Below are 12450 nucleotides of genomic sequence, written 5' to 3'. Positions count from 1 at the left end.
TGAATCTTTTTTGTACTTTATCCAATTCGAGACCTAATTCTTTACTTCTTATGTTACTTAAAAGAAAGATTTCTGGATTTTTTGATATGTTGTTTTTTGTGATTTTATTTAATACCTGATTTAGTTCTTCCCAAACTGTCTTCACTTTCTTACATGCCCAATTTGCATGTATTGTTGTTCCCATTTCATTTTTACAACAAAAACACTTGTCTGATATTGTTGGATCCCATTCTTTTAATTTTTGAGGAGTGATATATAACCTGTGTAACCAATTATACTTTATCGTACGTAACCTTGTATTTATTGTATTCTTCATAGTTCCAGAGCATAACTTTTCCCATGTTTCATTCTTTATCTTTATATTTAAGTCCTTTTCCCACTTTTGTTTGAGAGCAGGACTAGAATGAAATGGAGGATGAATGTGTGGCTGAAGGGGTGGAACAAAGGGCAGGGATTCAAGTTTGTGGATCACTAGGACCATTTTTGGGGTAGGTGTGACCCGTACAAAAAGGACGGGTTGCATTTGAACCCCAGGGGGACCAGGATTCTGGCAGGGATGTTTGCTAGGATTACTCAGGAAACTTTAAACTAGAATGGCTGTGGGGGAGGGAACCAAATGAAGGAGAGCAGCAAGGAGAAGGTTAGAGTGAAATCAGAGAAAGCTTGTAGACAGTGTTTGAGGGGGGAAAGGCAGGTGATAAAAAAGGGAGATGCTCTATACGAAGATGGACAGAGGTCGATTACAAAAGATCATAAGAGAGGTGTTGGTGAAGATAGGGGCCTACAGGAAGTAAAAAGTGGGATATCTCTAAAATGCATATATTTTAATGCTAGGAGCATTGTAAGGAAGGTGGATGAGCTGAAGGTATGGATTGACACTTGGAAGTATGACGTGGTAGTGATTAGTGAAACATGGTTACAGGAGGGATGTGACTGGCAGCGAAATATTCCTGGATTTAGTTCCTTTAGGTGTGATAGAACCGGGTTGGGGGGGGGGGGGCAAGAGGGGGTGGGGTTGCACTACTTGTTAGAGAAAATATTACAGCAGTGCTTAGGTGCGATAGAATAGAAGGCTCGTTGAGGGATGCTATTTGGGTGGAATTGAGGAATGGGAAAGGGGAAGTTACAATTATAGGGGTATATTATAGACCACTGAATGGAAAACGCGAATTAGAGGAACAAATTAGTAGGGAGATAGCAGATATTTGTAATAAGCACAGGGTAGTGATTGTGGGGGATTTTAATTTTCCGAATATTGATTGGGAAACCCATTCCGTGAAAGGGCTGGATGGGTTGGAATTTGTAATATTTGTGCAGGATAGCTTTTTACATTAATACGTGGAGGTACCAACTAGAGAGGGAGCTGTGTTGGATTTACTGTTGGGGAATGAGATGGGTCAGGTGACAGAGGTATGTGTAGGGAGCACTTCGGGTCCAGTGATCATAGTGCCATTAGCTTCAAGGTAATTATGGAAAAGGATAAGTCTGGGCCCAGAGTTGAGGTTTTTGAGTGGGGAAAAGCTAGGTTTGAGGAGATGCAAAAGGATTTACAAGGGGTGGATTGGGACAATTTGTTTTCTGGGAAGGATGTAATAGAGAAATGGAGGGTCTTTTAAAGGAGAGGTTTTAAGAGTACAAAATCTTTATAAACCTGTTAGGTTGAAAGGGAGGTCAAAAGTTTGAGAAGCCATGGTTATCAAGGGATATTGGAAACTTGGTTCAGAAAAAGAGGGAGTACTACAATAAATATAAGAAACAGGGGAAAAAAGGAGATGTTTGGGTACTATATTGAATGTAAAAAGAATCTTAAGAAATAAATTAAAAAAGCTAAAAGAAGGTATGAGGTGGCTATAGCAAGCAGGGTGAAAATAAATCCAAAGGGTTTCTACAAATATGTAAATAGCAAAAGGAAAGTGAGAGATAAAATTGGTCCAATAGAGAATCAGAAAGGACAAATGTGTGTGGAGCCAGAAGAGATGGGGGAGGTCTTGAACAATTTCTTTTTCTCAGTATTTACTGAGAAGGATATTGAACTGTGCAGGGTAAAGGAAGCAAAGGGGGTATATATGGAGACTATAGTGATTAAGAAAGAGGTAGTACTGGAGTTTTTGAAACATATAAAGGTGGATAAGTCTCAGGTCCTGACAGGATTTTCCCCAGGACCTTGAGAGAAGTTAGTGAGGAAATAGCGGAGGCTCTGGCAGTGATTTTTCAAATGTCATTAGAGATGGGTATAATGCTGGAGGAATGGCGTGTTGCGCATGTGGTTCCTTTTTTTAAAAAGGGTTCGAGGAGCAAGCCTAGCAATTATCGGCCTGTAAGTTTGATGTCTGTGGTAGATAAATTGATGGAAAGTGTTCTTCGAGATAGTATATATAAGTATATGGAGGGACAGGGTCTGATCAGGGACACTCAACACGGATTTGTGCATGGAAGGTCGTGTTTGACCAATCTTGTTGAATTTTTTGAAGAGGTGACTAGGAATGTTGATGAGGGTAGAGCAGTGGACGTTGTCTATATGTACTTCAGTAAGGCCTTCGATAAGGTTCCGCATGGGAGGTTAGTTAGGAAGGCTAAGTCTTTGGGTATTAATTTGGAGATAGTCAAATGGATTCAACAGTGGGTGGAAGGAAGAGTAGTAGTAGATAATTGTTTGTCAGGATGGAGGCTGGTGACAAGCGGTATACCTCAGGGTTCAGTATTGGGACCGTTGTAGTTTGTCACATATTAATGATCAGGAGGATGGGGCGGTGAATTGGATTAGTAAATATGCAGATGATACTAAAATAGGGGGAATTGTGGATGATGAAGAGGATTTTCAAAGATTGCAGAGGGATTTAAACTGCTTAGAGGAGTGGGCAGAAAGATGGCAGATGAAGTTTAATGCTGATAAGTGTGAGGTGCTTCATTTTGGAAAGAATAATCAAAGCAAGACATATGTGGTAAATGGGAGGGCATTGAAGAATGCAGTGGAGCAGAAAGATCTAGGAATAATGGTGCATTGTTCCCTGAAGGTAGGAGCGCATGTGGATAGGGTGGTGAAGAAGGCCTTTAGTATGTAAATCAGTACATAGAATATAGGAGTTGGGAAGTAAGGCATTGGTGAGGTCAAATTTAGAGTACTGTGTGCAGTTCTGGTCACCGATTTGTAGGAAGGATATTAACAAGATGGAGAGAGTGCAGAGAAAATTTACAAAAATGTTGCCTGGGTTTCACCATCTGGAATACAAGGCAAGATTGAGCAAATTAGGTCTTTATTCCTTGGAACGTAGAAGGCTGAGAGGGGATTTGATAGAGGTGTTTAAGATAATGAGAGGGATAGATAGAGTTAATGTGGAAAGGCTTTTCCCTTTGAGAGTAGGAGAGATGGATACAAGAGGTCATGGGTTGAGAGTTGACGGGCAAAGGTTTAGGAGTAACATGAGGGGGAAGTTCTTAACTTAGAGAGTGGTTACTGTGTGGAATGGGCTTCCGGGAAAGGTGGTGGAGGCAGGGTCAATATTGTCATTTAAGAAAGAGTTGGATAAGTATATGGATGGGAGGGGGATGGAGGGATATGGGCAGAGGGCTGGTAAGTGGGATTGGAGGAGGGTACTTGAATCAGTGCAGACTAGAAGAGCCAAATTGGCCTCAGCTTAATGTACATATTTGTTATAATAAATCTTTTAATTATCATTGTGTCTGTAATCACATATTCAAAGCTGCTTCATTCTGGTAACCTCAATCTGTTTCCCAATTTATTCTTTAAATAAGTTTTCAGTTGATGGTATGCAAACATTGTACCATGAGTTATTCAATATTTGTCCTTCAACTGTTAAAATGTGAATAAATTATTTCCCAAAAAATAATTTTCTATTCTCTTGATTCCTTTTCTCTCCCTTTCTCTAAAGGAAAGATTATCTGTTGTAAAAGGGATTAGTGGATTTTGTGTCAATAGCATTTTTGGTATTTGGTAATTTTTTTTTCTCCTTTCTACATGTATCTTCTTCCATATATTAAGTAAATTATGCAATACTGGCGAGCTGTAATATTGCACCAGCTTTTCATCCCATTTATAAAGTATATGTTCCGATACCGTCTCTCCTATTTTATCTAATTCCATCTTAGTCCAGTCTGGTTTTTCTCTCGTCTGGTAAAAATCTGATAAATACCTTAATTGTGGGGCTCTATAATAATTTCTAAAGTTTGGTAACTGCAAACCACCTTGGTTTCATGCTGAAGAAATGTATGAGATCAAAGAGAACCCTGTCCATCTAATTACTGTACTTCAATAAATATATTCAAGATAACATCTGTGAAAATATATTTTGAAAGCAGCGTGCATATCTAAATTCTCAAAGGGAATCATTTAGAATTATTACTTGTTCAATCATGAAGTGTTTTAAAAAGCAGTAAATTTATCAAAACATATGGTAGCACTTTTTTTTCCCCACTTGAGTATCTCTGTAACTGCTTCCACTGAGCTAAAAGACCTCAAAGCCCACGACTCATCCTAACTGGAGAATAAAGATGGTGTTCTGGCCAAAATTCATCTCTCAGCCAACATCATCAAAACCATTTCAGTGATGATCCTATTAACCATGCAGAATTCTGATAACCCACTGACAGCATACCATCCTATGCTTGAAATACTGACAACAATATGTACAGATTTGAAGATAGAATTGACAATGAGTATATTTAAGCTACACTTTTTCCATACCAAAATGTCAAAAGAAACCAGTCTATTTTAGCCAAGTAATGTGTTTGCTGGTCGTACAAATGTCTGCAGTTCTGGACACAGGAGATGTTATGATCAGCTAAAGCTATTAAAGAAAAACACAAGACTATAGAGATTAATAATATTCAAGATGTTGGACTGAAAAATTTCAAAATCATTGGGTAAGCTTTAAAAAACTTCACAAGTGTGTCCTTCTGTTGTTTTTTCCTTATTATTCTTGATGTTTAATGTGTTTTATGTGCTAAAATTAAAGGAAATTGAACATTCACGTTCACCAGCAAACTAAATGGTTTTGTTTAGTCTACACTTGCCAGGCATTGGATAAAAGTCAAAGAACAAAGAGCCCTATGGACCTGCACTTAACAAGCTTCACTTGCTTCTCAACAGACACCTCTCTGTCTCCACCCTCTTGCATACATTCCATGTTCTTTCAGCCCATTTCATTTGCTTCCCCGCTCTATCCTGAACAAACTCTTACTCCCACAAAAAAATGCTGGTTGGCTACTGATTATTTCCAGGATTTACTGTTATAACAATAAAAAAAACAGCTAAACAATTCTCCTCCAAATGAGACTGTGGATTGGAACACAGCCCCCTGGATCCAATATTTTTAAACCATTATCAGAACAACTTGATAACGTATTAATTGAACAAAATAAATTGTTAAAACAAATTAATCTCACCATTAATATCAATGGATTCATTAAGTTTTACATTTTTGTCACTCTGTTGAAAGGAAGACAGCATTGACTTTGCAAATACAGGCTCTCCATCTCTACAAAATGTAAAGAGAAGATGTTGAAGAAAATTATTTGCAAACAAAATGATCAATGACACTTGTACTGTCACCTTGAAACTAAAACTATCAATTTATTTTTATACAGGAAGCTGAGTAAAATTGTATATAATTTAAATTTTAGACCTTCTATAGCATGGCAATAGGTCCTCCCAGCCTATGTATCCATGCTGCACAATACACCCTTTCTGAAGAGTGGGAGGAACCCATGCAGACACATGGAGAACATACAAACTCCTTGAAAACAGCACCGATTTGGTCGCTGGTGCTGTTACATCGTTGCGTTAATTGCCACTCAGACCTTGCATACTTCTTCAGAACACCTTTGACCTTCATGAAACTGGTGCTTTTGATGTGGATAGTTATCTTTGTTCATACTAGTAAAATGCTAGTCACAGTTAGAGGGATTATTCAATCACACCAGTCAGCGTGGATCAGTAACAATGTCTTCTCAACGATGATCAACACAGTTCGTACCTCAAGGATGTGTGCTTAGCCCACTGCTCTACTCACTCCACACCAGTGGTTCTCAACCTTTGTCTTTCCACTCACATATGACTTAACTATTCCCTATGCTCTAGGTGCTCGGAGATTAGTCAGGGATTGCTTAAGGTGGTATGTGGATGGAAAGAAAAAGGTTGAAAACCACTGTTTTAATCATTACCTAATTGACTCGTTATGTGCACGGTTTCATAACTCCAAAGGAAATGGGCCAATGACAATTTGTCTGGAGCAAAATATTTCAGTAACAATTGGGTCTAGAGCAGTGATTTTTAACCTTCCCTTCCCTTCCCACTCACATCCCACATTAAGCAATCACAGAGCACAGAGTATTAGGGATTACTTAAAGTGGAATGTGAGTAGAAAGAAAAAGGTTGAGAACCATTGCTCTACACCCATGACTGTGTGGCTAGGCATAATACAAATACCATTTACAAATTTGCCAATGACATCATGGTCGACAGCAGAATCACAGATGGCAATGCATCAGCATACAGGAGGGAGATAGATCAACTAGTTGAGTCGTTTCACAATAACAACCTTGCGTTCAATGCTAGCAAAACTAAGGCAATGACTGCGCACTTCAGGAGGGGAAAATCAGGAGAACATGAACCAGTCTTCATCGATGGGTCAACTGTGGAAAGGGTTAAGAATTTCAAATTCCTGAGTATCAACATCTCTGAAAATCTGTCCTGGGGCCTCCATGTCGATGCGATTATGAAGAAGGCTTGACAACAGCTATACTTCATAAGGAGTTTGAACAGATTTGGTCTGCTAATTTCTACAGGTGTACCACGGAGAGCATTCTGACTGGTTCCATCACTGTCTGGTATGGAGATGCCAATGCACAGGACAGGAAAAGACTAGAGAGAGTTGTGAACTCTGCCAGCACCATCATGGGCATCAGTCTCCATCTAGGATATCTATATGAAAGCAGCCTCCATCTACAATTACCCCCCACCACCCAGGTCAGGCCCTCTTCACACTGCTACCACCGGGAAGGAGGTACAGGAGCCTGAAGACAAACACCCAGTGGCACAAGGACAGCTTTTTTCCCCTCCGTCATCAAATTTCTGAATGGACTATGAATCACAGGCACAACCTCACTTTCTCTTCTTTTTGCACTAATTTATTTATTTTGAAATGTAATCCATAGCAATATTTGCACCTAGTTAAGGGAGTGCCTCTGAACAAACTAAGTTGCATGTTCCTGACAATACATTGTGATTCCATGTAATGTGTGAAATTTATTTTGTGCAGCATGGAGTAAAAGCCTAAAAATGCAGCTTCACTCACTCCCTCTATCATTCATCTCCGATACCAGCATGCAATATGAGACTGTGATGGGAGAGTACCCTGAGCAACAACTGAGCAGTGGTGAACAGTGTGTGTACAGGGCAAGGAGGATGTGCACTGGAGTGTGGCAGAAGGGAGAGACCTGGGTGGTAAGGCCAAATTAATTCTGCCATATTAATGCAGGATTATAGCAGATGTTCCAAACAGTGACAGGGGATCTGGACGAAAAGCAAGCTGGAAAAAGTTGGAAAATTTACAATACAGATGAGTATTTATTTTAAATACATGTTACTGATGAAGTTAGAATAGTAGAGATAGCCAGCAAAAGACATTGTTCAGGAAAATGCCAGCACAAGTGGGCCGAATGGTTACCCTCTGTTCTATAAACTCATATGTTCTGCAAGTTGCTTGAAAAGGATTTTAAAAGTACACAATTTCCTTGACAGGAAAGTTGCAGAGCTGATGTTTCAGCTGTTCAGGGTGCCTAGAGTCAGAGGTTAGAACCTCAGAATAAGATGCTGACCATTTAAACGAGAATTCAGAGGCACTCCCTTAACTAGGTGCTAAATTTGGAATTTACTCTCTGAGAGAGTTGCAAGTGTGATATTGGCAGTTAATTAGATATTTAAAAGATACAATGGAGCTGTTGTAAGAAATTAGCACTGAAGTACAAGATCAGTTAAAATTTTAATGACAGGACTAGCATGATGGGCGGAAGAGCCTATTTCGTAAATGCTTCTGTTCCACATAGATGGCTCCGTCAGAGTCGATGTTGTGTGACAGCTTTAACAAGAAAGATGTTTTGCAACTTTGGGTAGAGATATTGCTGTCTCCCATTTATTTATTTATTCCAGGGTTGGGGGGGGGGGGGGGGGTGGAAATCACCAACAATACCAGCATTTATTGCCCATCTTTAATTTCTGCTAAAGCCGAGGAGGTAGTAAGAATGGAGATTGGAGTCATGTACAGGGCAGGCTGGACAAAGTTGGTAGATCTCTTCATAAAGGACATATGTTTTTAGGACAAGTTGTGATTTCATGGTTATTAACACTGATGATCATTTTATTTGAATTTAAATAGCCCTGTATGGTTTACATTCACGTCTCTAAATTCTGGGGCTGTTTTCCAGTAATTTCACTTCATGCAACTGAAACATCTGATGATCTATATTATCAATCAGACATGTGAATCAGTACAAGATTAATCCCTGCTGTAGAAAATAGATAAACAGTAAAAAATTGGACAGGATAATTTCATACATATAGAAGACTTCATTTAATCCAATAAAGAATTGAAGAATTAAATGTGATTTTATTGTACAGCTCAGAAAATGAGAAAAGTGAAGCCAAAATTCAAGGTTCAGATTTATCGTCAGAGTGCATACATCACATACAAACCTGAGATTCTTTTTACTGCAGGCAAGGCAGAATTATCACTGATTGGTAGTGTAAAACCAAACTGTACTCAAGAAAAAAATACATGTATAAAAGAGAAATGCAAACAAGAAGGGAGTACAAACAAACCGTCCAGTGCAGAAAATAAATTTTCAAAATAAATAATGTGCAAAGTGAGAGTCATTAAATGAGATTGTGGTTGAGGAGTCTGATAGTGGAGGGGTAGCAGCTGTTCCTGAACCTGGTGGCACCTATACCTCTTTCTGAGGGCAGCAGCGAGAACAGAGCACGTTCAGAGCAAAGAAATAATGAAATTCTTGTCATACAGTTCATTATATCCCTGGTGCAATAATCAAGAAACAAACAAAGAGTACCTTGTGGCTTTCAAGGTGATGGCTGGACCTGCATTTTGAAGAGTCTGTCTTGCCTCATGTGCTGTCATTCCGTGAGTGCTCACTCCATTAATATGATGGATAAGGTCTAATGGTTGCAGGCTTCCTTCTGCGTCCGCTGCTGAACCTGGAGTAATGCCACTTATGTAAACTGTCTTGTATGGTGTATCACTACCTCCTGCCAGAGTGACACCTATACACAAGAGATATATTTCACCAGAAGTAGATCAATTATTGTAGATTTTCCAAATAATGAGATGGAACTCTCAGACAGGCACATGGATGGAAAAAAAAGAGGGTTACAGGTGTGAGGTAGAGAAGGTTTATATACATTCCAAAAATGTACAGGGTTGTAGGTGAATTGGGTTTAATTGGGTGGCACAGGCTTGTGGGCCAGAAGGGCCTGTTACTGTGCTGTACATCCAAATTTAAATAGGTTGGCACAAGATCATGGGTTGAAGGACATGTATGGTGCTGTACTATTCTATATTCCAATGACTGTGAATTATACTCTGTTGAAGTTAAATATTAATTAAATAGATGGTTCTGAATATTGAGAAAGCAATAATTTGAACAGTACAGCAAAAATGAGAGGAAACAATCAGCCTGTTTCATTTCCACTGAATTCAAAATTACCACAATGGTTCTCATGTACTGGATTCAACAATTCCTGGATTTTTCCTGTGCATCAAGAAAAAGAAAGTCCCTTTGATAAAATGATGTTTTTGAGAGGAATAATTCTCAACGCAGCATATTTACCTTGTGCTACAAGATGCAACCTTACCTGTGTGGATCATCTTCCCAAATCCTTTTAAAAAAATGAGAAACTGCATGATTAATTCCTGCTAAAATCTCTTAAAAATGATACAGGCTTAATCATGTAGCATCTTTAACACGGAGTCTGGTGTAACTGATTCTACTTAAAACTGGTAAAACTTCATCAAGAAGAGGTGGACATCTTGATTATAAATACCTGAGAAAACAAAGGACCTCAGTATTTCACACTAAGAAGTGCTCCTTCCGTGCAGGATTAGCTTGCCCACAAATCCGGAGAGCGGACTGCCAATCAGGAGATTACCATCATACTTTCTCCCTATTGCAATGCTGCCATTCATTTCAAAGGGAATAGAATCTAAGAGCAGGGATGTGACGCTGAGGCTTTATAAGACAAATGTGAGACCTCACTTGGAGTAATGTGAGCAGTTTTGGGCTCCCCATTTAAGAAAAGTGTGCTGACGTTGTAGGTGGGGGGAGGGGAGGTGAGAGGGGCCAGAGAGAGAGTTCGTGATGGAGGCTCAATCATGGGTACCTGGGTTTCAGCACCTAAGTTATAGAGAAAGGTTAAACAAGTTAGGTCTTTATTCCTTGGAGCATAGAAGAATGGGGAAGGTGGGGGGGGGGCGCGGAGGGGGGGGGGGGGATATTTGATAGAGGCCTTTAAGTTTCTGTTAGCTCACCTCCCATCTTTTGCTGTCTCCTTTTTTTAGCTCTATCTCGCTTCCTTTTTCCTGTCTCGTGTCAAAGAGCCAAAAACTGCCCCCTCCCCCAATCAATTCTCACCTTTCCTCTCCCTTCTGTCCTCATCATTTCCAATGAACTCCTTTTGTCTGTTGTTCGGTGCTCCTCCCCCTCCCATTCTTCCCTTCTCCCCAGCCTCTTTACTCCTATGGACACTGCGAGACTGGCTAAGTTCCTCCAACATTTCTGTGTTTTTACAACAATCATTAGTATCATCAAGGCGTGTGATCCTTCCTTAGATAGTGACAAAATCTAAAACCTATCAGTGCCTGTATCTAGGGTGTTCTCATGAAGCCCCTCTGTTCATTTCTCTAATAAATCCAAATGTTGGTTATTTTTACTTTAGATATACAGTACTGTGACAGAATATATAGATATGTTTTTGGGAGATAAATTGGGAAAGGTTTGTTAGAGTAGATCACATACAAACACTTTAAAACAGATCTTATTTGAAATACTGTAGCTCTGCTAATGCTAGACATATCGGCTCCACAGCTTTTGCAAGAGCTTTGAAGAATGCTCAAGATACTTTACAAAAGGCAACAGATGAAATATCTTATTGGAGCCGCAGCCTGTCTGGAGATGTTTTAAGAGGGCCATGTGGTTTTGTAAGCAGAGAGAGTCCAACAGGCTTTCTCTCAGAGAGAGGGACACACACAGTGTTACAACCAGCAACAAGAGCTGGGGCTGGAACAGGACAAGCTGGCAAGCTTGTGGAAAGCCCAATTTGGAAGCCGGCCTGGTCAATGCCCTTGTGGTTCATGCAAGAGGAGAGGACTGGCTGTCTAATGTTTCACTTGGAATAAGAGAAACAAAAAGGAACTCTGTGATGACCTGGAAGAAAGAGGTTATCATCTGGAGAACCTTGAAGGGGCAAGCTTCATCAGCAAGACACTGAAGTGGCTGATGCAAGTACACCAGTTGTGGATGTCCTGGAACAGCAAATCTCTCCCTGAAAACTGACAAGAACCTTTCTGAGTGATAACCATTTACCTTTTAAGCATCAAAACCTGGTGAACTTTATAAATGTTGAATTCTGTACACAGTATAAGAATTGCCTGCAACCAGTGAACTTGGAAGAATAAAAAGTGAGACTGTGAACCAAAGAATTTTTCTGAACTTACACACACACACATTACATACACGTGCACTTAGAATTAGAAGGGGGGTAAGTTAGGTTAAGTAAATCAATAGTGATAAGTTAAAGTTTGATTGTATTTTCATGTTTAAAGATAATTAAAAGGAACTTTTGTTTAAGTAACTATTTGCCTTGGTGAATATTTATTGCTGCTGGGTTTTGGCGTCCTCTTGGCTCGCAACAGTACGGTAACAGGCCCTTTTGGCCCAATTACACCCACACCCCCGTATAGCTTCAAACAGTGGGAGGAAACCGGAGCCTCCGGGGAAAACCCATGCAGACACAGGGAGAACGTATAAACTCCTTACACACAGTGTGGGATTCAAACCCAGGTTGCTGGTGCTACAATTGTTCTACTAACTGTGTTGCCTATTAAAGATGATCAGGAAAAGTTGTGAGCATTTTGTCAGGAGCACTTGGCTGGAATAAACCTTCCCTCATCCTTTACGGCTTACCAGAGGATTACATCTTCATTGATCATAGAGCTGAAGTCACTCAAGAGGATCACGTTGTCTTCCCAATGTCACCTCATGGCGACAGTAGAGTTTCTCCTTTGCTTCATCAGTTGATCCTAGGTTTGTGACGTGTATCCCAAAGACCATGTTTCAGCGAATTGTGAGACATTCACTTACTCCAGAAAGGAAATCACAAGATCAGCTTATGTTTAACTGCAAAACCCACCCCACTAAGACAGT

General features: G+C 39.8%; 1 protein-coding gene across 8 annotated transcripts in view; it reads right to left on the bottom strand.

The window, feature by feature from the left end:
• Positions 1 to 12450, bottom strand: part of ptpn13 (protein tyrosine phosphatase non-receptor type 13) — a 384832-nt gene that overhangs the window by 59695 nt on the left and 312687 nt on the right. For all 8 annotated transcript variants that reach the window (XM_069926529.1, XM_069926531.1, XM_069926532.1 and 5 more), the window contains 2 exons: positions 9082 to 9292; positions 5404 to 5495 (listed from right to left, as the gene is read on the bottom strand). In XM_069926529.1, the coding sequence (XP_069782630.1) occupies positions 5404 to 5495; positions 9082 to 9292 (303 nt within the window). The remainder of the gene's footprint in view (positions 1 to 5403; positions 5496 to 9081; positions 9293 to 12450) is intronic.

Source organism: Narcine bancroftii, chromosome 3 (assembly GCF_036971445.1).
Source record: "Narcine bancroftii isolate sNarBan1 chromosome 3, sNarBan1.hap1, whole genome shotgun sequence".
NCBI classification, from domain to species: domain Eukaryota; kingdom Metazoa; phylum Chordata; class Chondrichthyes; order Torpediniformes; family Narcinidae; genus Narcine; species Narcine bancroftii.
The sequence above is the reverse complement of the archived record's forward strand: the minus strand, read 5'-3'. Positions and strand labels throughout refer to the sequence as shown.